The 25,152-nt window shown below is 41.5% G+C and overlaps 2 protein-coding genes across 3 annotated transcripts; one reads left to right on the forward strand and one right to left on the reverse strand.

Moving 5' to 3' along the window:
• Nucleotides 1-2,653: 2,653 nt before the first annotated feature.
• Nucleotides 2,654-25,152, reverse strand: LOC124132677 (GLIPR1-like protein 1). Its single transcript, XM_046496772.2, has 6 exons — nt 24,820-25,152; nt 7,560-7,686; nt 6,793-6,896; nt 6,137-6,246; nt 4,977-5,068; nt 2,654-3,665 (listed from the first exon to the last, which is right to left on the reverse strand). Exons 1-6 carry the CDS (start codon nt 25,051-25,053, stop codon nt 3,493-3,495), a joined length of 840 nt encoding a protein of 279 aa, XP_046352728.2. The 5' UTR covers nt 25,054-25,152; the 3' UTR covers nt 2,654-3,492.
• Nucleotides 11,371-17,185, forward strand: LOC124145615. 2 transcript variants are annotated; one of them, XM_048397513.1, is made up of 2 exons: nt 11,371-12,208; nt 12,734-17,185. In XM_048397513.1, the coding sequence occupies exon 2, from the start codon at nt 14,219-14,221 to the stop codon at nt 16,223-16,225; it is 2,007 nt and encodes a 668-aa protein (XP_048253470.1). In that variant the 5' UTR covers nt 11,371-12,208; nt 12,734-14,218; the 3' UTR covers nt 16,226-17,185. The 2 variants fall into 2 exon arrangements, with proteins under 2 accessions (XP_048253470.1, XP_046371411.2); XM_046515455.2 differs by having other exon boundaries at nt 11,371-12,066; nt 14,212-17,185.

The raw sequence follows: 25,152 nt of genomic DNA on the forward strand, positions 1-25,152 counted from the left end.
TAGTGTTGGCAAAATCAAAACATGAATTTGACCAAGAAGTTTAACTAAGCATCGATCCTCACAATTGGGATCGATGACATGCATCAACCAAGTCAGCGAGCCTGACCACCCGATCCCGTTAGTCGCCTCTTACGACAAGCATAGTCGCCTTTTACGGCAAGCATGGGTTGCTGAAGACCAATTCTACCCCGGATCTGGCAAAGCGAGAAGTAAAGCACAATATAACAGGCACTGTCATGATCATGATCAGTTTGAGTTGGTTCACAGATACCAGACATTTTCAACAGCAAATATGACCACGACGGGCACCAATGCAGGCCCAGATTGGCCATCTCATCGATGTCAGATGACGTCGCTGAGAATCCGTTTCAACTCGTCCGTTGCAGCGGCTTCCAGTTGTTGACGGTTCTGCTGTGAAGGAGGATCTGACGATCCCGATGATTCCACGAGTGTTCAATGGGGTTTATGTCAGGTGACTTAGCTGACCATGGACGAACGTCATGTGCGCAGCATCGAAGTCCTGGACGACCCTTGCAGTGTGCGGCTTAGCGCTGTCGTGCTGTCGTGCTGTAAGAGTGTTACATGTTGCCTTTGGCGAAGGAATGGTAAAACAACGGGTTGAAGAACGTCATCCCTGTAGATCTGGCTGTTGAGGTTGCCACTAGTGATGACCATTCCCATCCGTTGGTAGCCACAAGTTCCTCTCGAAACCATCACCCCACCGCCACCATGTCGATGCCCTTCCTGCACCGATAAACCGAAGCACGACTATCAATATAAAATAAACAGAATCTGCTAGAAACAGACAGAAACACTCTCTGACAGTCACAAATCTGCCAGCGTTGCACTGCCCTTGCAAGGTGCCGTCATCGACGTTGATCCTCATGTGTCTAGAAACGTTTTCGATAACGTTTATAATGTTTTGGTCAAACCCAAGTGTACTTTCTTTTGCCCGTAAGTTTGGACATGTACCAAGGTAAAAAACAAGACCCCAAAATAGCTTCTATTTGATCTATGTCTGTGTAATACCTTGATGTTGCTTCATCTCATTGTGCTTAAATGTCAGTTTGTGTTACTCATACGAACTGTAGAATATTCTATAAGAATTGATTTTGTGAGAATAATGTCAATCCCACATATTGCATTACCCCGATGCGAGCCATTAGCGTCCAGGGCAGCGCATGCTTATCTTTAGACGTTGGCTGGATGAATGCCATAATTCATCCGCACTAGTTGTAAGATGATAATGTGCAAGGACATAAAACCGTCTCGTGTTTTGTAACATCTTATTTGAATTTCTTGCATTTCCATTACAAGAATAGTAATATGAAATTATAAAAAGTAGAACAAGAAGGTTTGGCGTGACGGGTATCAGCTATATCACCGAATCCACACATACGGATATCTACCTAAATCACAGTACCGACGTGTCTGGCTATCTGCTATGTGACAGTATGGACGTGTATATCTGCTATGTGACAATATGGACGTGTATATCTGCTATGTGACAGTATGGACGTGTATATCTGCTATGTGACAATATGGACGTGTATATCTGCTATGTGGCAGTATGGACGTGTATATCTGCTATGTCACAATATGGACGTGTATATCTGCTATGTCACAGTATAGACGTGTATATCTGCTATGTCACAGTATAGACGTGTATATCTGCTATGTGACAATATGGACGTGTATATCTGCTATGTGACAATGTGGACGTGTATATCTGCTATGTGATAATATGGACGTGTATATCTGCTATGCCACAGTATGGACGTGTTTATCTGCTATGTCACAATATGGACGTGTATATCTGCTATGTCACAGTATAGACGTGTATATCTGCTATGTGACAATATGGACGTGTATATCTGCTATGTCACAGTATGGACGTGTATATTTGCTATGTGACAATATGGACGTGTATATCTGCTATGTGACATATGGACGTGTATATCTGCTATGTCACAGTATGGACGTGTATATCTGCTATGTGACAGTATGGACGTGTATATCTGCTATGTCACAGTATGGACGTATATATCTGCTATGTGACAGTATGGACGTGTATATCTGCTATGTGACAATATGGACGTGTATATCTGCTATGTGACAATATGGACGTGTATATCTGCTATGTCACAGTATGGACGTGTATATCTACTATGTCACAGTATGGACGTATATATCTGCTATGTGACAATATGGACGTGTATATCTGCTATGTGACAATATGGACGTGTATATCTGCTATGTGACAGTATGGACGTGTATATCTCTTATGTCACAGTACGAACGTGTGTATCTGCTTTTTGACAATATGGACGTGTATATCTGCTATGTGACAGTATGGACGTGTATATCTGCTATGTCACAGTGTGAACGTGTATATATCTGCTATGTCACAGTATGGACGTGTATATCTGCTATGTCACAGTATGGAGTATGGGCGTATATAACTAAATGTTATGGACAGTATGGACCGGTTTGCTTGTGATAATTCATTTGCTTCGTCAATCATTCACCTTGCGAATAGGTAGCGTGTATATATCCTCTTGAGTAATGCTTCGACGGGTTTTAATGACAAGGTTAACATTATGTAAACTTATATAAATGCCGATCCATATACACTGATAACATATGAGTTGTATTAACACAAATAAACTTTATTGTACATTAACTTCAATGAAGACGATTACAAACATCTGTCAAAATCATATTTGATCTTTACCACGTGGATTACGTTTTCTGTGCACATGTCAATTGTCAGTTAACACGATGTGTGGTATTAAAAAAATATTTTAAAATTTATGTGTTGCATACAAGTGTAATATAACAGTTTAGTCACATTAAATCTAATCTTGTGTGTTTTACCTCTAATATCTGCATGCTACAACCCTGTTAATCAAAACTTATGTTTTCTTCTTATAAATAATTCCGATTAGCAATGTATTTTGTCAACGTTTTGTGAAGGTTTTGATAAAAAGGTCAAATTGTTCGCTCGTCCTAATACTTTCTTTGCTCACAAAAACGAGGTTTTAAAATGCAAAATATAATATGAAAATGAAACTTTTCCATCAGCACCTACTCTGGTCACGAACACCTGGTGTCATCACTACTTGATAGTGATTCATAAACACATACTTGTGATGTAGTCGGCATCGTGCATATGATACCGTGTGATGGAAAAGGTTTTGTCGCTTTTATGTACAAATGTGAACACAATATGTGTATGCGTGGAAGGTCTTTGTTCTGCAAAAGCATGACCCAGGTCCGCAAAATAATATATATATATAATGTTCATGCTCTATTGTTAGTATAATTACTATTCCATCTTTACTATATATCTGATATTGGTCTCGTTCATTTGTCTATAATATCACGAACAAATTTCATTCTTTCTCGTTTGCGTGGGTTGCGATTGTTAGTCTTTGGATGTGAAGTTAGTTTTCATAACTGTAACCTACATAATTGCTGACCAGTACGAGGTCAAGCTGTTTGCAGTAGGTTGCCACAGACAACAGTTAGAACCAAAATAGGACTAGTTATAGTCCAGACAGTGGCGCCACTCTTGGTCGTGGTGGCAGGTTTAGGAGTCGTAGTCGCGGCATTCGGACGTGCGGTAGTCGTAGCTGTGTTTCCGCTGCCGCCGCTTCCCGCACCTGGTGAAAGAGAAGCACTTTGGTCAAGAGATGTTACTAAATTAGTACATTATGGGTGTAACCCGGTGCATGATAGCATCGACTGGTTGTTTATACATATATAACTATGATGATTTGTAGGGCTGGGACGGGTAACTCGGGTATTCGGGTCGGGTGGGTACTGAGTAGGACCCGGGTACCCATGGGGCTACCTGGACCCGTGGTTAGTCACGTCATTATATTGTTTAATAGCAAAAATTATCTGGAACTCTATGGTTACACTATAAGTGACAAATGTTCACATTTCTTTCCGACTATGCACTCATTCCTTCTGACTTTATATGTTTGAATAAAGATAAAACTTCAGTCAAATTCAGTGTATGCATGACCAGGTCATTTTATACCTGTATTTAAATTCATTTTGACAGGAGTACGGTCACGCGTTTCCAAATCGGACATGTTGTACCTATCTCTTGAGACCTACTGCGGGTACCCGGGTAGGGTCGGGTAATAGAGGGGTGGGTACCCGGTTAGTAAATTTGGACTCGTCCGAGCCCTTATGACTTGATGTCTTGTCAACTCCCTAACACTGTCACACAAACACAGGTTTGCCTCGATTGCACTAAATAATACTTGATATATTGTTTTCTGCGGTATAAAAACACTCCATTCGCTTAACAAGTCCGCTGTGAGAAAATGAAAATGCGTTTTACTCTTATTACAAAGGGCCCGTAAAGATCGGGGTTAGAATAGGTCTTCAGAGACCAATGCTTCTCGTAAGAGGCGACTAATGGGTTCGGGTGGTCAAACTGACTTGGCTGATGCATGTCATCGTTTCCAAATTGCGTGATCGATGCTCATGATATCAATCACTGTGTTGTCTAGGTGAGGACTCGATTATATACAGACCGCCACCATAAAACTGGAATATTGCTGAGTGAGGCGTTAAACAACAACAACTAAATTCATATTATAATGGACTCGTCCAACCTAACTGAAAATAAATTATTCACAATATGACGTGTGATACTAGACAGTTTATGAAGGTTAAAAATTCATTCCAAATACAGTTTCATTCTACCTTTCACAGGAATAGAGCCATAGCTTGTGCAACCATAGTGTCTTTGTGTACTGAAGACATGTTTGAATGGGTGAATGTTTGAGTGAGTGAATTTTGACCTGCGCGTTAATAGCGATATTCTAGCCACATGGATTCTTGGGAACCCGCTAATACGCTTCACACAACGTACTACTGGGAATCGAGCCCGGGACTCCGGTGTGACTAACGGACGCTCTGACCATAGGCTCGATTGGTTCATGAAAGCTACTCACTGCATAGTTTGTTTTCACACGTTTGCCGATCTGCCGGGCACTGGCTACACGACGCCCCCGCCTTGTACGGCTTTACACCTCTGTAGTTCCCACTGAAAGATACAATGAGCATTGATAAGTAGTGTCAGAACCTCTGGGATGGCAATCAGAATTAGAATCGTTGTTGTCGAGGTTTCGGAGTGGGTGAAAATTGCCCAGCCAAACTATTCCAGGCATATCTCACCGGCTTGTTAATGATCCAGGCCAAACCAAAAACGTCCGGTTTGTTTGTTTGTTGTTTAACGCCGCACTCAGCAATATTCCAGCTATATGACGGCAGTCTGTAAATAATCGAGTCCAGACCATACAATTCAGCGATGAATATCATAAGCATCGATCCATGCAATCGGGTTCGATGACATGCATCAACCAAGTCAGCGAGCCTGATCACCCGATCCCGTTAGTCGCCTCTTACGACAGGCATAGTCACCTTTTACGGCAAGCAATGGTTGCTGAAGACCTATTCTAACCCGGATCTTCACGGGTCAAAAAGTCCGGTGACTAAACACATGATTGCGAGCAACGGTACAGACTATGGTGTAAAATGCCACGCACGCAATACACTCACAATGCGATGGTATCACGTTTTTCGTAATGATTCAAACAGATATTAAAGACCTATCATAAGACATTTTACAAAAGGCTTCGAAATAAAAAAAATGGTCCTGATCCTCAATCCCGAATGCATTCGGTTTTAACTGTGAATTTGGTGATGTGTTTTACTCGCAATGCCACCAAGCCCATGGTTTCAGAACGAAGCAAGACGTACTGGGTCATGTTTTGACCCGGAGACCCCACAAGGTGATTTTCAGAACGAAGCATCTACTGACTTGGATTCACTCAAGAGAGGTTTGTCGTCATTACGCTGAGCGCTGATGTTATACATTTAACATCTTATGCCAGTACAGTAAACAACGTTTATAACGAACACGCTTATAACGAACTGACGGATATAACGAACATATTTTTCGTCCCGGCCATATATGCTGTACATATGCTTATAACGAGCTACGGTTATATCGAACTAAAATCAGTGGTCCCTTCGAGTTCGTTATAACCGTACTTTACTGTATTTACTAAGTTCACCTGTGTAAGAAAGGTGTTGTGAATGTTTTACTCACGCCGGAAGGTAGTTGCAGATGACGACGTATCCGTTCGTGATTGTCGATCCTTCTATGGTGCTGCAGAACTTGATCCCACACCCGATCTTGTGACTGCTCGCCCATATCACCTGCAAGTTTACATCGAGTGGAAACAAGCCAATGAAGATCCTGTGAAGTGCTTACTCCATATATTAAATCATATATTTAAATCAGTTTGTTTCACCACAACATAACCCCTCAAACTCCCCAAAAGAAAATACCCAACAAAACTCACCAAAATCCTTATAAAAACCAACAAAAACAAACTAAAATACAAACGTTCTCCCCTTCATTTGTATCATGTCATTATTGGTATATCAGCCAAGATTAAATATACAGGGCGTTCGTTAACAAGTTAATATTTGCGATTTACTTGAAAAAGAACAAAAACTTTTACTACTGGATAAGACAGTATTTGCCGTTGCCGACTTTATTCGCTGTTAAATTTACCTGTGTTGAATCACCACCTTTGTTGGTGCTGACTATTCGACATATTCGCTGTTAAATTTACCTGTGTGAAATCACCACCTTTGTTGGTGCTGACTACTCGACATATTTGCTGTAGTATATTACCTGTGTGTAATGACCACCTTTGTTGGTGCCGACTACTTGACACATTTGCTGTAGTAATTTACCTGTGTGTAATGGCCGCAGGTTCCACTGCAGGTGTGGGAACTGTAGGTGTAGTCAGATACCTCGTTATACCAGCTTGTCACTGACAAAACCTCGTTGTAAGATGCTGAGGGATGATATATACAACAATTCAGCACGACATTGGTCATTATGTGTGAGTGAGTACGGTTTAACACCGACTTGAACAGTATTACAGTCAATGTAGGAGGAAAGACCCAAGTGATGCAGGTCTCAGACGTTTACCACTAAGGTGAAACCCACGAGCACGGGTATGGTGCTGACAAACCTAGAAGCATAATCGGGGCGAACCGGGATTTGAACCCACAATCATAGGTTTCTGGCGTGCCCAAGGGACGAAACTCTGCACAACGAATCGCGGCGCCTTTGACGACTGGGCCACCCGTGCCCCTGGTCAATATGTGATTCATAAATAGACACGAGTGATTGAAACAGAATATAGAAAAAACTGTGTTTAGCAACAATCATTAATGCTAATAAATACTGTATACCGATTGAAGAAGGATAATATTTATCGAATGAAATATAACCCCCTTACAAAAAAAGTCATGTCCAACTGAGCGCTGAGTCATGTAATGATGAACTTGAATTTGTTTACACGCTTAAAATGTTTTTTCAGATATACATGACTATGATATCTGACGTCAGCTTCACAAAAAGCGGATTTGGCCTTTTTCTCTAAGCAAGCACATTAGACATAAATGTGAGTTAAAATGGCGTTCCTTCCAAATTGATAGTGTATGAGACGTACGAGACCTGATGCTTAAGTTTTCGCCGATTTGACTGGTTGATGACGCAATTGTTCTGCTCGGGTTGTGGGCGAATTTACATTGGGCCGCCCAGCCCTGTGCTAGAGCCTCCAGTTCGTTGTCCCAGGACTGCAGAGAGAAAATACAATACACAAATGGAAGTCTCTGTTGATTGTAGGATGTAAAGCGATCGGGGTGCGGTTACTCAATTACACATAGAACATGATCTTGAGAATACAGATCACAGACATTCAATGGCTTTATTCTATTATTGTCTTCCACACTTCCTTGCTGTGATATTCGTGCAAGTCTGACAGTATCCTGTCTGCATGGGAATGAAGACTAGTCTTTCTGTCTTATCACTCCCTATAGCAGATCGTTCATCACAACCTCTTAGCAAATGGTTCATCACAACCTCTTAGCAAATCGTTCATCACAACCTCTTAGCAAATCGTTCATCACAACTTCTTAGCAGATCGCTGATCACCACCTCTTAGCAAATCGCTCATCACCTCCCCTTAGCAGATCGTTCGTCACAACCTTTCAGCAGATCGTTCATCACCACCTCTGAGCAAATCGCTCATCACCACCTCTTAGAAAATCGTTCATCACAACATCTTAGAGGATCGTTCATCAAAACCTCTTAGGAAATCGTTCATCACCACCTCTTAGCAAATCGCTCATCACCCTCCTTAGCAAATCGCTCATCACCACCTCTTAGCAAATCGTTCATCACCACATCTTAGCAAATCGTTCATCAACACCTCTTAGAAGATTGTCCATCACACCCTTTAACAAATCGTTCATCACTACATTTTAGTAAATCGTTCGTAGGCAGATACACCCCGTACCAAGTCGTTCTCAGGCAGATAGACCTCATACAGGCCGTTCTGATTCTCTGGTAGATTGACCTCTTCTTGTAAATTATCGAGTATCGACCTGACAAACCAGTGATTGAACAATTAAGTTTGAGATATTAAGAGCGACAATCCATGCCGTCGGGGAACGATGATACACAACGAACCAAGTCACCACCCGATCCATGAAGTCGCACCGTACGACAAGCATGGCTTCCTGAGCACTAAAAAAATAACACACACACACACGTTTGAGAATCTGTTTATGTCATGTATATACTATAGGGGCGGTCGGGCAGCCTTGTGGTTAAAGCGTTCGCTCGTCACGCCGAAGACCCGGGTTCGATTCCCGACATGGGTGCAATGTGTGAAGCCCATTGAGCCCCCCCCCCCCCCCCCCCCCCCCAATGATATTGCTGGAATATTGCTAAAAGCGGCGTAAAACCATACTCACTTACTCACTTACTCACTCACTCTATATACTATAGTCAATACTGCCGCACATAGAAAAGCATAGTATGGCCAAGCAACACGCCAAGATACTTTATCAGTATATATTTTGATGGAAGGTAATAGTTCATACAGGAGAAACCCTTCCAGTGTGGCTGACAGACATTTGTCGTATTTGTGACGGTATTGGTTAACCGTGTACATCTATTTGCACTCACAATGTTTACAAGGTGAACGTATCTTGAACACGTCAGATCCCAATGGACCCACAAGTGACCATACAAGTCCACAATTACGCCCTACAATGGACGTAAACGCAACACAGGTCAGATTCATAACCCGAGCGTAAAATTAACAACATCAGAGCGTGTTGTGTCAACCATGTATTCCATACGGTTCAAATGCGACTTTTGAACCTCTCCCACGGGGAAAAGATTATAGTTTATAAATAATTGAGATAATTATTTACGGTTATCTTATCTAGATATTATTTTGTTCGGTTCTTTGTTAAATCCTGTCAAAGCCGAGTTCATCAGGTTTAGCCATCATCTTTCACGTGGCGTCGTGCTGTGATGAATATCAACTGTGTGTGTGTACAATGTGTGAAACTAACAGGCCGAACAGTGAAGAGTGCCAGGTCGTCTAGACCATTATTAAAACTGCCGACTTGGCAGTAATGGACATATAAGATAGTTATATAGCATAAGGACCCGAATATTTCATCATCTGGATGCGTGATCTGGAACTATTCTGAAAAGAATTATCTGCTATGAAACGTTTGCTCGACTTTTGGATGAAAAGAGTACAGTGACACATACGCCAGGTGAATGGTACGGGTCATCTTGAGCAGTATTGGATTATATATCACAGCGTGGCAGCTTATTGCCGGAGGAAGTCCCACAGTCATGCAGGTTGTATATCTTTTCGTAAACCCACTGGCCAAGGAGATGGTGCTGACAAACCAAGGATCATAATCAGGGTGAATCCACGATCATTGGATCCGGGCATGGCTAAGGGACCCAACTCCGTTCAGCGAATAGCGGTGCCTTTGCTGTGATTGCTCCAGGCCTGGAGTCAGGAGTTAATTTAGTGTATTTGATACTCTTGGGTTGAGTGAGTGAGTGAGTTTGGTTTAACGCCGCTTTTAACAGTATTCCAGTTATATCGCGGCGTGTCAGCTTCATGTGGGAGGAAAGCCCGAAGTGAGGCAGGTCTCAGACGTTTACCACTTCGGTGAAACCCACGAGCATGGGTATGGTGCTGACAAACCTAGAAACATAATCGGGGCGAACCGGGATTTGAACCCACAATCATAGGTTTCTGGCGTGCCCAAGGGACGCAACTTTGCACAGCGAATCACGGCGCCTTAGACGACTGGGCCACCCGTGCCCCCCTCTTAGGTGGAAATTTAAAGATATTTTAAGCTAACCAAAGACCATTGTGTGTGAACATTGGACTTGAAATTATATGTTAAGAAATTGTTTGCGCAAAGAAATATGTCTTTAAATGGACTGGAATGCGATACCTTACCTGTATATCGTCATGCTTGTGTTGACAAGGTCTTTTTTAGGAGATGGAAAGGATACTAATTTGGTGACGATTGTTAGTCAATGTAGCGAAAAGCTGGTCTCCAAAAGGAGTGCATGGTTAACCATGTGTGTATTGGCTTACTTGCTATTTGGTCTAACAATTTATTTCCACAAAGGTATAAAGTGACACACATACTTGAGTACTTCTGACAGAGATTCCCACGCCCCCATCCACAGTGCAAGATGAGTTACCCAACACATTTAATAAGATGGGAATAACAACCACGGACTACATTTTAAATCCCTTCGCACAATGTACTAAAACATGTAGGGGTCCATCAACTAGTCGTAGTATATAGCAAAATCGTCCTGCAACCTGAATTACCTATTCCAAAACTACTGATTTTTTACGTCATAAAAATCGAATGTAAATGTTGACATCCTACTGGAAACGTCCTTCCAGTGTGGAAAGGTTTCATGAGGTATACACTGTTTGCCCATTGTGGAAATATACACCCATATAAGTGTTGTAGCCTTTTGTAGATAGATCTGGGCGTGGGAAATGGGTATTACATGTAAAGTGCTTATACACTAAACCATAGCGCCGCTTGGGAGACATGCTACAGTACTCTAATGTACTGATTGTAATTGCCCATTTGAAGGTCCTGGCTAGAACTGGTTCTAAAAGTATATTTTCAAGTACATCATTCACTAGTCTGTCTTACAGACCCTGATACAAATATATATCAAATACAGCCCATGCAAGTCTATAATGTTTGGCAAGTCTACATCACTGCAGTATCTGAAAATGAAGAGAGTCACTGGGCTCCTTTTTATTAAATTTTTATTAAGATAACTGAACAACTGTTTTTTTATGTACGATATGTTCATTTCAGAGACTAGATTTTAGTCTAATCATTCACATACAATGCTCTTTGATACCCACGTCTATCTATGCGTTGTCACTTGTAACACTATTCAGTATGGCAGAGGCTGTGTAGACAGGTGGGCTTATTGTGACCATCGAAGGGAAACAGTTACTGATCCATGTTAATATTCAAGAAGACACCCTCTGTGCGTTCTGGTATTTAATGACCCCCCTAAAGATTTGAGGGTCACTAATGGCTCATTTGCGACTAGTAGTTATAACGGTTGATTGAGCTGGAGGCTTGTTGTGACACTCTGAGAACTTGATGGCCAATTATGCTGTGACAGAGTCTCAGCTAATCAGCTGAGAAAACCCCTATATATACAGCATCGTCAGTACAGACGGCAGAGAGGCAGAGAAGGGCGCTGTACACTGACCAGGACCAGACCGACAGAGCAGTCCAGAAGAACAGCATAACAACACGAGCTAACGGCCAGCAGCTAACCACCAAGTCAACGCTCAGAAGGCCAGCATACTGGGACAAGCTCTAGTCAAACCTGGTCACGCCCGAAACAGCCCATAGCCTCTCTCACAGTCTCTGCCACGCCCTTGTGAAGTGTTCGTAATACTAGCGTATGCAATTAGTCCATGTTATTATTAAAAGCCTGTTGAAACTGAAGACCGAGTTTGTCCGTTGTGCTACATAGAGCACGAGAGGGTTCTTCTTTGGTGCCGTGACCCGGATCCCTGTCAAAACAAAGAAACAGCCTGGGACAAGTGAAGATTGACGCTCAGACCAACTTGGGTAAGTAGCTCGGATTTCTTCTATTTCATTTTTTCGTGATGGCTGGCCAGGAATTGGGAGAATTTTTGACAGGGATAGCAGGACAAATAACAGGACAATTAGCGAATCTTTCGACACATTAGGAGCACAGGGAATAGCGCAGGTTATTAAAACTTTTGAGGGGGAACCTACCAAATTTAAGGAATGGATAAAAAGCATAGAAAAATATGCAGTACTAACAAACGCCGATCAAGATAAAATAAAACTGGTGGCCTATCAGTCAAGTTCAGGGGCAGTAAGTGATTTTATTCATAGGTATTTACAGGATCATGATCCAGCAACATGGCAGGATTTAAAGCATGAACTAACCAGGAGATTTGCGGAAATAACAGACCCACAACATGCGTTCATGTTGTTGAGGGCAGTCAAGCAAAAATATGGCGAAAGTGTGCAGCTGTTCGCAGAACGGCTGCTGAATCTTGCCGAAGAGGCATATACAGGTTTAGGCAGGGACGGGAATGCTGCCGCGATAGAACGCCAATTAGTTGGATTTTTTATAGATGGTTTGGCCTATGATTACTTAAAAATGAAAGTGATGAGAGAAAATCCACCAAACCTCGCCACAGCTGTGACAGGCGCTACGCATGAACAGAACCTACGTGCTAGATTTAACCTGAGACTAGGAAAGGGAAGCAGATCAATGTATGACCAAAGTAGGGAAGAGCCTATGGAGGTCGATCATTATCGTCCAAAGGCTAAATGCTTTAAGTGCAACCGAACCGGTCACAGAGCAAGGGACTGTAGTTTCGACGAAAGGACTAGGTCAAGTAATAGGCCCAGCGTCAACGCAGTTACAAATGATAGGGGGGGGGACTCCCGGTAGACCGCCGGCCATGCTGTGTTGGGTGTGCAATCAACCAGGTCATTTCAAAAGGGATTGTCCAAACAGAACCAGGAATTATGGGGTGAACTATGGAGCACACAGGGGGCAACGTAACAAAGGTTTAAACTGAAGACTCCTTCCCATAATGAAACCGCTGGGAAGGAGGAGGAGGGGACAAAATATAGTATAAATTTAGCTGGTAGCCCAAGTTCATGTACAGTTAAGATAGGAAAACAACAATACAGATGTTTAATTGATTCTGGAGCTGAAGTTTCCATTATCCATAGAAGGGTTTTTCATAAGCTAAAAGGACTCTATGAATTAGGTAAGAAAAAGGTTTCACTGCAATCTGTCAACGGGAATGACTTAGAAGTAGACGGTTTTGTAAACATAACGTTTAAGATGAGAGGTGTGACGTTAAGTCATCAATTTTATGTTGTAAGCAACATGAATAGGAACATCATTTTGGGGAGGGATTGGCTGAAACAAAATGGTGTCAGGCTCTACTACGACCTCGGTAGCTTAAGGATAGGAAAGACCTATGTACCTTTGGAAGAAGACTTGCACATTGCCTCCATTATTCGCCTGGCTGGGGACACCATAGTAAAGCCTCAGAGTAGAAGTCTATGCAGGGCAAAAGTTAAGCAAGGGCCACATTTTTCTGACACTGCTCTTTACCAAGTGGCAGCTGTAGGTACTGGCTACTTGTCAAGTGAACCCGGACTAATGATCACTAACTCATTAGCACGGATGAATAAAGATAGGAACGTACCAATCATGATTGTGAACACTACAAACAAAACGTTTAGGTTAAGGAGAGGGTGTGCAGTAGGAAGGCTAGAGAATGTGCCTGAGACAAACCAAGTGACACTAGCAGACCAGTTAGGGCACTCATCCAAATGAAGTTGCAGATAGCGACAGGTTCAGTTGTGGAAAGTGAAGTTGCGGATAGCGACAGGTTCGGTAGTGGAAATTGAAGTTGCGGATAGCGACAGATTCAGTTATGGAAAGTGAAGTTGCGGATAGCGACAGGTCCAGTTGTGGAAATTGAAGTTGCGGATAGCGACAGATTCAGTTGTGGAAAGTGAAGTTGCGGATAGCAACAAGGAGACATGTTGATAGAATCCACTGAACTAAAACGAACTAGGGTCTCTACTGAAAACGCACATTCCTACAAAGGTAAAAAGGTGAAACAGTTGCTCCAGGCAATGGCTGGTTTATTATAGTTTTATATGGTTTGGGAGTAGAACCAGTGTATACGATTAATTACTCTTATGTTTCAGAGAGAACATGTTTCCTCTGGGTTTACTCTTCCTCCTGGGGCTAGCACAGGGTTCGATTATGTACGAAAACATTGTATTTCAAAAACTGAATGATATTACCACGACTAGGTCTAAATGGCTAGTAACCTTCGTTATTGATTTAGACCCATATAATCAGTTTATTGGGAAGTGTAGGTATAATATTGAGCAAGTCGCAATGATGGTTAGACAGTTCTTAAGCCGCTACCACTCCGACAAATCAACAGGCATCTTAAGCATGTACATCAAATTAGACGAAGAAATAACAAGATTGAATACAACTTTAAATAGCCTAGCAGACAATTTTTTAGAATATGGTAGGTTGCGCACACGACCCAAGCGTTCGCTATTGCCGTTTATCGGTAGTGCCTTGAGTTTCTTATTTGGCACTGTGTCTGACGCTGACCTAAGTTCGATTAAACAAAATGTACGAAGGCTTGCAGAGAATCAAGCAGGTATGGCGCATGTCATTCAAGAAGGGCTCTCTATTATTAATGCTACAAGATTTCAAGTATCAGAGAATCGACATGCCATTAATGAAGTCATTGACGATCTGGATATAGTGGGACAAGAAATTGCTAATGTTTCCACTACATTGAGCAATCAAATAGCAAAGTTAGAATGGGCAACAAAGACCTATTTGCAAGTGGAATTAGTAATCGAAAATATTCGAAGCATGGTACAAACCTTTTTGTCCTATTTAGAACACCTCCAGCTGCAAATGAATATGTTGGCTTTGGGTCATCTGTCACCCAGCACCATAACACCAAGCCAGTTGTTGGCTCTATTAAAGGACATTGAAACTCACCTCCCTATTAGATTCCGGTTAGCAAGTAATCCGGTAGACAATTTATGGGGTTTCTATAAGACTTTACTTTGTACCACCGTCCTATTTGATGATAAAATATTAGTAATCACGACGATTCCACTTTTGGATGTTAATGGTGAATACGGAATATACCAGGCTCATAATTTGCCGGTACCTCTAGTCATGAATCATATAAATACAGGATCAAACACCATAAATAATATGGTAGCAAAATATCGGTTAGAAACAGAGGTAATCGCGGTCAATGCACAACGTACGAAATATGCATTGCTGAAACCTTCAGAAGTTCAGATATGTACAAAACCCCTTACGGGCTATTGCCATATCCAGAGCCCGATCTACCCAATCAATCTTAGCCAACTATGTGTAATTGCTCTGTTTATGAAAGATGAGACAAAGGTCCGACGGACATGTCACACCGAAGTCCAACCAAATGCTATATTGCCTAGGGCAGAATATCTTACTGCGGGACGCTGGGTATTGACAACCAATAAAAGATTGGATCTTGCAGTGGTGTGTGATACGGATAAGTTTTCATATACCATAGTGGTCTTACCTCCGTTATCAATAATTAAACTGAACGCATCATGTTCAGCATCTAATGATCATTTGACTTTACTTCCTTATTATCATAATGAAAGCCAGTACGAGTTGGAAGATAATTTTCTGAAGTTAGTCCATACCCCGAATGTTTCAAACATGTTGCTTTGGAAACCTTTCATGAAAACTGCTATAAAACTGAACTTGACTAAGTTACCTGATAAACTCAAGAGTATCGAGAATATCCCCATGAATCATCTTATAGATCAGCTTAATGATTTACAGGCCATGATACCAGATGAGGAGACCTCAGATTGGAAATATTTCTTGGGAATGACCTTAACTGTAGTGGGAATTCTGGTGGGGATTTTCTTGTATGTAAGATTTATTAGACCCTGGCTAGCCAAGCGAGAAGTGAGTAAGAGGAATGTCTTGGCTACAACCGAGTTTGAGATGGCGCCAGTTGACACTGGGAGCGCAGGTCGCGCCTACAGAGGAAACCTACCCTCTGCGCCCCTCTTGACACAAAGGGACTCCGATCCAGCAGAAGTTCGACCAACTCCCGCCATACGGAGCATCTACCCGACGCTGGATGCGGGTACCCGAGGGCATCGTGAGTTCGACTAACGCACGTTGACGGGAATACGGACAGCAGAAAACTACATGAAGTGTTGTCGTCGCATATGGTCAGAGCACCATACTACAGCACTTTACAAGTTGACTGTGGAAAAGAAAAGAAATATACACAACGCAGGAAAGACGATCTGACATTGTGCTGGTGTTTTGCACTTCAGTTCTTTGTGTACAAAGATAAACTGTATCCTGTTTTCAGCACATGTTGTATTTTGTGAACTTATATATGTATACGTATTAACTATATGCTAATGAAATGGACAACGGATTGTTGTGGATTGTATATATATTTTGATGTATTCATGTATCTATGGATGGTCATAACTATTTTCAGAAATTTTAGGTTGAAAATTTCTCATTAAGAAAAGGGCGAATGTAACACTATTCAGTATGGCAGAGGCTGTGTAGACAGGTGGGCTTATTGTGACCATCGAAGGGAAACAGTTACTGATCCATGTTAATATTCAAGAAGACACCCTCTGTGCGTTCTGGTATTTAATGACCCCCCTAAAGATTTGAGGGTCACTAATGGCTCATTTGCGACTAGTAGTTATAACGGTTGATTGAGCTGGAGGCTTGTTGTGACACTCTGAGAACTTGATGGCCAATTATGCTGTGACAGAGTCTCAGCTAATCAGCTGAGAAAACCCCTATATATACAGCATCGTCAGTACAGACGGCAGAGAGGCAGAGAAGGGCGCTGTACACTGACCAGGACCAGACCGACAGAGCAGTCCAGAAGAACAGCATAACAACACGAGCTAACGGCCAGCAGCTAACCACCAAGTCAACGCTCAGAAGGCCAGCATACTGGGACAAGCTCTAGTCAAACCTGGTCACGCCCGAAACAGCCCATAGCCTCTCTCACAGTCTCTGCCACGCCCTTGTGAAGTGTTCGTAATACTAGCGTATGCAATTAGTCCATGTTATTATTAAAAGCCTGTTGAAACTGAAGACCGAGTTTGTCCGTTGTGCTACACACTGTCTAACGTCATATGGAGGTGGGTTTAACGCTACTTTAAACAGTATTATATCACGGGCTGTTAGGGTGTTTTTTTAGAAAAATGACGCATTTCGTGGACGACCGTAACTGTCATACTGAACCATATTATTACGATAGTCTCAGCTTTACGAATTCTTTGTGGAACATCGATTATCCACTTTCAACTACACCTGTACCGACAAGACCTAATTTCACATTCAGTTTCAACATTTTGTGAGAATCATTCCCCTTTCAAATTTGCATTTCAATATTGTCAATTTCTTGTACAGATTATGGACAGGTTCATGAACACAGTGGGTTGGGTTTAACGCCGCTTTTAACATTATTCCAGTTATATCACGGCGTGCAGATGTAAGTAAACTTTGGGTGAGAATTCACACAAAACTAAGACTTTATTTACCCTTGGTAGTATAGTAAAAGTGCGTATACGGTATTAAATTTATCATATTATTCAGCCTGAACATAACAGAGTGTATAATGGTGTGATATAACACTGATGGTACGTAAGCCAAAAAAGAATAAGCAGAAGTAATGAGTAAATTTGGTTCATGAAATGATATGACGTCACCAAACCAATCATGAAAGGTGCGAGATGGGTTAACAATGAAAACGTCGATTAAAACCTCTATTCCCTCCGTGCAGAATGACAACGCGATTTTAAAAATCCTCGATACATAAGGCCTGATTGGTCACAAGTGCATAAGTGAGTAAGAGAGTTTTCATTAAACCCTGTTCGAAGTGTCTTCCAGTTACACGAGAACATGACGGTACAATGTGACAGGCCAGCCCGAAGTGATGCAGGTCTCATACGTTTACCACTTCGGTGAACCCCACGAGTACGGGCATGGTGCTGACAAACCTAGACACATAACCAGATCGAATCTGAGATTCGAACCTACGATTATAGGTTGTGGCACGCCCAAGGGATTCAACAGCGAAATGCGGCGCCTGAGACCCCGGGGTCACCCGAGCGTTAAACCACATGACGTGTAATAACATGGTGACTTTGTATGAGATTACATTGAGTATATTGTGTGACCTGACGAACCCTGAGACGCCATGAGAATATCGCCTGCATGGATGCACCTGGCGCTATTCTGTGGAACGAGACAGAGCAGGCTACTACATTAAGCTTCATGGCTAGACGCATTGAACGTGTACATTGTATATACAGTGACTTGAATGTGTGTCACAGTGGAACTGATTCCGATACACATATGTATGTGACTGTACACTTTGAAGAACATAAAACCAGTGGGAGGCCAAGATTAAGAGAGGTACCCTTTGATTAAAATAGTACCCAATGCACTTCGATGCACGCTCCCAATAGGTTACGCCTATTAATTACATATTTTATGACTTCTAAAAGGGATTTAAAAAAGTAATTTTGATTGGGGACAGAGAGTGAAATATCACTCTGTCGGATGAACGAGACTGATTAATGAGTGATTTCGGTAATTCGTTGCAAATGAGGTGAGTCGGAGACGGAGTGCGAGACTGTCGAATAAGCGGGTCTAAATAGCACTGATTTAATCGGTCCCCATCGTTAGTGTCGGATAAAACCGATTGTTGGATTAACGAGTGTCGGATTAACGAGACTTGACTGTATTTTGAAGTAAAGTGCTGGGCGTATTTGAGAAGGTTATGTTTCGTAATGCTTTATCATGACATCAAGTTGTAAGATATACTTTGAAACACCGTCAGTGCAAACCCCGATAAACCGGACGTTGCGGTAAATTTAAACCGGACATTGTTGGTAATATTTTCATGTATACACAGTACGTTTACTCAATTTCCATGACTCGCTAATTGGGAGGATTTCATTGGAATCGGTACAGTTTGGTATAATGAGTGCCACTGACATCAGATATATCAACAAAGCTCCTGATCAGCTGCGTATTTGCGTAAAATACGCACAACAAATCACCATTACCCCATGGCTTTAATACTGCGTACAAATACGCATGACCAGTTTCAAAACCACAACAGTATTACAAGATGTTACACTTGTGTGCCTATAATTCATTACGGATCTTGATTTACTGATATATAATGCAGGCATGACACATGCATGAACTCTCCTCTACTGCTGTTGTGAAATGTTACACGCAGTTAGGGCAGCACACGAACAGATACAATTCAGAGTGAGTGAGTTTGGTTTTACGCCGCTTTTAGCAATATTCCAGCAATATCACAGGGACACCAGAAATGGGCTTCACACATTCTACCCATGTCGGGATGGGACTGGCGGTTTTACCGCGCACGATATAGATTTGATCTTTTTAGATTGTTTTACAAAGAAGAATTTAGTATTGAAAAAAATTCTATTTTTGTATTTATAAGATTTATATTTTCGCATTGATATGATTTGATTTTGATTTTTAGAAATTGATAGAATATGATAGAATTTCTTTGGCCGCTCTGTGTATAAACGTTGGAGTAGCTGACGATCTTTCAGAAATACAGAGTTAGTTTGGCCTTCGCTATTGCACCTCTTGGCTTTAGGATATCTACGACAGATCTAACTGCCATTCTTGTCTTAACTGACCAGGGCTGGGGCATGGTCTTGACATTCCAGTGACAAGTGACCAATGGATTCAGGTTGGACGCAAGATGGGCATATCTAGTCATAGTGCTTATCGTGAGTCTGAGGCGTGAGATGACTGTTTCAAGTTTCCTTTCAGTATACCCCCGCATATACGGCGGGGCGATATAGTCATCATATGATCTGTCTCTCCGTATTTCGTTTCAGGGGCATAACTTGAAAACCGTGAAAAGAAATTCATCCAAAACTTGATACATGTATTAACCATGGGCTGATGTGGTTCCGTTTTCTATTTCGTATTTTTTCAAAATTTAATTTTCCCCTGTTTCCATGGAAACAATTCAGATTTAGCTGAAACAGAGGTATGTGTCGTTTCCGAAGCAGAACTAAAACCTATTCAAAATATTTCAGCCAAACTTGGTACATGTATTAATCAGAGGCTGAAGTGGTGTCTTCTGCAATTTATAAATTTCGAAAAATATAGTAATCCTGTTTCGATGGAAACAAGTTTGAGCTTGACTGTTGATAATGGTGTGTTTTTTTCCGGACCATATCTCTAAAACTTATAGATACTCCTTCTTGAAACGTTGCATACACAAAGACCATATTGTCAAGTTTGACTTTGACTCTGTTCATATTGGTGTGTACCTGACATAGAAATACAAAGATCCGATTCCCAATTCCATGGTACTGTTTTGACAGCTCAATAACAATTCTTGATAATAATTTGATAGAAACGCTCTCATCAAGTTGGACTAAAAGTCGCAGTCAGATGATTTGTTCTTTTGAATGTCTGGGGTCGGGGGTATGTGTCATCTTCGGATGACGCTTGTTTGACTACGCATCAACCATCAGTAGCACTAATATGTAATTAGAGCAAAAATATAATATGAAAAAAGCTTCATGTACATGATACAAACACATATCATTGTAACAATAACTCCAACCATGAGTTACTGAGGTGAGGTGAAATGGGGTTTAACGTCGCGTCCAAGATTATTGCACTTATATAGCGACGTGCATGCATGCACGTGTGTGTGTGTGTGTGTTGTGTGTGTGTGTTGTGTGTGTGTGTGTGTGTGTGTGTGTGTGTGTGTGGCTGCTTGTACTAGACCGGACTGATGCCGATTTATAGTGCTAGCCCACTGAGATACCATGCCTCAGTTTAACATGAATACCCCACTCAGACACAGTAATCTGACTCCGAGCCGACCAGTCGTTGTTTTAGCCCCTTAATGCCGAGCGTCAGACAGGGTAACAACAAGTACCATCTTTTAACGTCTTTTGGTATGACGCGGCTGGGGATCGAACCTCGGACATTCCGCTCTCCGGGCGGACGCTCTACCATTAGACCACGGAGGCGGTCTGAGTTACTGAGAAGATAATCCAGAATAAAAGCGAAAATAATATTGAATTATGAATAATGAATATTTGAATGAAAATAAAAATATGGAGAAACTCATGTTTCATTATTTTATTTGCTTGACTTATGTCTGCAAAGTGGGGATCTGTGGGTGATACCATTTCAAGGAAAAGGTATGAAGGTAGTAAAGTACAGTGCATTCAATCTAGTCTTTTGTTTGTGTAAGCTGCCTGCAAACTGGGGTGTCTGCAAAATGGGGAGTCAATCCCACGTCAACACTGGAGGCCGATCAACCGACAATTAGCAATAGCGAGCGTCAAAATAAATGGTCGCTCCGGGTACTCGCAAACACAGGGGGCCCTACACCCCCTGATACCCGTATACAGGGGACCCACGAGAACTAGCCACCCTGCTCCTATCAATCCAACACCAGCAGTTGCCAATATCTAAGAAGAACAGTAAGCAAGGGTTAATCGTGGCCCGACTGCCTGTCTAAGATACCATTTGTTTGTTGTTTAACGCCGCACTCAGCAAGCAATACGACAGCGGTTTGTAAGTCGAATCTGGGCCAGACAATCCAGTTAATGACATCATGAGCATCGATCCACGTGATGTGATGCATCAAACAAGTCAGGGCCTGACCACCCGATCCAGTTTTCGCCTCTTATGGACAGCAGAGGTTGCTGGGAGTCCATTACGGTGTCTTGGCTTATCCGAAAGACATGCCGACGTGACTGTCCTGTATACATAACCTCAAGCTAACTGATGCTAACTTCGACATAATTGAGCTGTTTACCAGTGGAAACCTTGCGTTGTTAAAGGGACCTATACTTTTGCAAATTGGCAGTCCAAGCGAGAATGTTTCCAGTCGTTAAACCTGTTTTGTTTGCTGACTCAAATATGATGACCTATCAATTTAACAGAAATATGCAAATACTTTTATGCAAAATGTGTGAGTGGCGGGTGCTACCGTAGAGCTGGACACATGTTTACCCTTTTTGCGAACACTTGGCGTCATCACAGATTTTGAGTGAACTATTCAAAATATTTCAGCAATATTTTGCCTTTTACCACCAATGGAATCTGTTTCGGCTGATTATCGAGACTTGGGTATTCTCGCGTTGACGTTTTACATTTCTACCTGGCAATTATTACAATTTTAGACTCACAGGTCGTACCAGAACACGGGCGTACAGCCTCTTTAATAATATGGGTGTAGTATTTAACGTTCACAGCTGAAATGCACGCAATTTCGATTAACCACACGCGGTCCTTTGCAATTGATGATATGAAATAAAAACTATTCATTGTGACGCGTCCTCACGATCATAAAATCCTTGAGTGTGAGTATACGACTGAATTGAGAGCGACAATTACTATAAGCAATAAATTCAGGGTGTACACATGAAGTAAGAATTAAAAGGATAACAATCTAAGGCAAGCAAGTACTTTTCAACATATAGCCTGATTTTGAAAGAAGAAATCCACCCTTGTGTGGTTGTCAACCAAACTTTTATGATCAACACTGGGACATGGTTTACAAGACGATGTTTTAAAATCTGCTCAAGTGGACTTTTTAACCACCTGCGTAAATATTTACGCATAATAAATGCCGGGAATGTCAGTGATACCACTGTAGATTTTAAACGTCTCACATAATTGCACCTGTTTGGAGTTATCGCCAATTAACGTCTGTATCACATATTCACAAAATTGCCTTACCTTTGTCGTGAAACATTTATTGTTCCTATGTGCACAAAGCCAAGCTGTAAAGTGTTTACTTATCGCTAGGGAATCATAATACAGTAAACTACGGTTATAACGAACACGCTTATAACGAACTGACGGATATAACGAACTAACTTTTTAGTCCCGCCTATTTACTGTAGTTATGCTGTATATATGCTTATAACGAACTACGGTTATAACGAAATAAAAATAGTAGTCCCTTTGAGTTCGTTATAACCGTAGTTTACTGTACAAGATGACGCTTTGACTCATAGGACATGCTTTGAGGTAGATACCAAAAGGTGACAAAAGTGAACAGTCACTTTGAAGCGGTGACTGCTCTACATGAAATTCATACAGCCTTTCCCAGACAGAGAACTTGATGTGTGATCTACCATGAATGTGGAAATTAATCGATGTTGATTGGTCAGTGAGAGGTATCAAATCACACTAACCACCTCTCATTCAAATAACCGATTTGACGGCTGCATCACTGCGGAAACGGATATTTTTGCAAAGTTACTATTTATCAGTGATTATCGGTAGTCATTTAAAATTGTGGTTACTACACTATACAAATTATGTGTGTGGATACATTTTGGGCGGATAACAAGATAGATGTAGACTAAGAGAATAAGTGAAAGGGACCAGAGAGAGCTTGAAATTTGGCGCATTTCTATCGATAACTTACATATTTACTGCCTTACAATAAGTGACGTGACGTCATAATAGTGACGTGCTCGGCAAAACGTGCAAAATCTAACATTTTGTATCTAACGTTGGGCGTTCGGTTCCCGACAGGTAACATAGCTCTACCTTGCAAACACGTTATGTTTATTTCCTAAATATATCGTTATGGACACACTAAAAGAATCCATTATGTCGATATAATCACACGTAGTGCAGTGAATAAAAGTTGATTTATAAACGTTTTGAAGAAGTTATTGATAATAGAGCAAAAGTGGTTTGAGGGTGTCTTTTTTAGTGAGTGAGCCAGTTGGGTTTGACGACACAGGAACAGTAAATGAAATGTTATATAGTCTACCATTTGCTTATAATTGAAGAAACAGTACGGAATTATATAGCGTATTGTGTGAACATGTCATGCACTTGGCTTTAGGAATTTATAGGGAATATCATTCCATCGAACATCATTATGGGGGCGGTGGGGCAGCCTAGTGGTTAAAGCGTTTGCTCGTCATGCTCAAGGTCCGGGTTCGATTCCCCACATGGGCACAACGTAAATGCCCATGTCTGGTGTCCCCCGCCGTGATATTACTGGACTATTGCTAAACGCGGCGTAAAACAATACTCGCTCACTTCTTCAAGGCGATATATCGAAGCAACTTCATATGACAACATATATTCGTATTTATGGGCAATATGTTATTATACATGTCATTACGTTTTGTCTCGTCCTCGATATAGTATTTAGTGTTCCATCGCTCTCAAGATGACGAGTTTTCGTTGCATATTCAAATTAAATGGTAACCGTAAAATATAAAACGTCTACATCAGAGAATAATCAGTCTCGGTTATCTGTCGAAACAGATTCCATAATGCGTAAAGGGTAAAATAGCGGTGAAAATGATATGAATAGATCACTGAAAATCAGTGATGACACCAGGTGTATGCGAAACCCGGAACATATCTAAACTTATCCACAGTGAAATCCAATAATACGGTTCTTACCCTTCCAAGTGAATTCAATAAGGTTTATGGATATCCTATCAAAAAATCATTGATTTATCCCTTTATCGATCAGCGTTTTATGCTGTCCTTTTCACATGGACGTATTGGGGCATCTCGACACGTCTCTCTTGTTTACACAATGAGTTGTGATCACACGGTGCAAGTCTTATGATAAACAAACACAAACATAATAAAGAAAGACACGTCTTACTTATATAAGTAAGTAAGTACTGATACATTTCATTATGAACTCTTACCATCAGAAGCATATCCGCCGCATTGGGAATTCTTCTATATTCGTTATGTTTGTCCACAATGTTTTGTTTTTCCGCTGCGCTGAACCCAGTGATGGTTGTATTTTGTTTACCTGTTTGCCTTCGGACTCGCTTTACAAATTCGCCATGTCCGGGAAGAGCCTGTGTTTCAATATCTCCAAACACGACACAAAGAAATACGGCGCTGACGAAAATAACAACGGCGGAAGAAGTCATCCTTGCAGAACCCACGTCTTCACTCCGTCAGTTGAAGAGACAAGATGAGAAGATCGACCAGTCTATGTAATTACATATACACAAGCTGGGAAGTTGTCG

Source organism: Haliotis rufescens, unplaced genomic scaffold, assembly GCF_023055435.1.
Source record: "Haliotis rufescens isolate VD_foot unplaced genomic scaffold, xgHalRufe1.0.p SCAF_17, whole genome shotgun sequence".
In the NCBI taxonomy this organism is placed as follows: domain Eukaryota; kingdom Metazoa; phylum Mollusca; class Gastropoda; order Lepetellida; family Haliotidae; genus Haliotis; species Haliotis rufescens.

What these genes read in the sequence shown, in the direction of transcription:
- LOC124145615 (XM_048397513.1), top strand. Translation starts at nt 14,219, where the DNA reads ATGTTTCCTCTGGGTTTACTCTTCCTCCTGGGGCTAGCACAGGGTTCG.
- LOC124132677 (XM_046496772.2), bottom strand. Translation starts at nt 25,053, where the DNA reads ATGACTTCTTCCGCCGTTGTTATTTTCGTCAGCGCCGTATTTCTTTGT. An exon ending in CGGCGGATATGCTTCTGATG is followed by an intron (nt 7,687 to 24,819) that starts GTAAGAGTTCAT and finishes TTCTCTCTGCAG; the next exon opens with TCCTGGGACAACGAACTGGA. An exon ending in GTGTGAAAACAAACTATGCA is followed by an intron (nt 3,666 to 4,976) that starts GTGAGTAGCTTT and finishes CTCTTTCACCAG; the next exon opens with GTGCGGGAAGCGGCGGCAGC.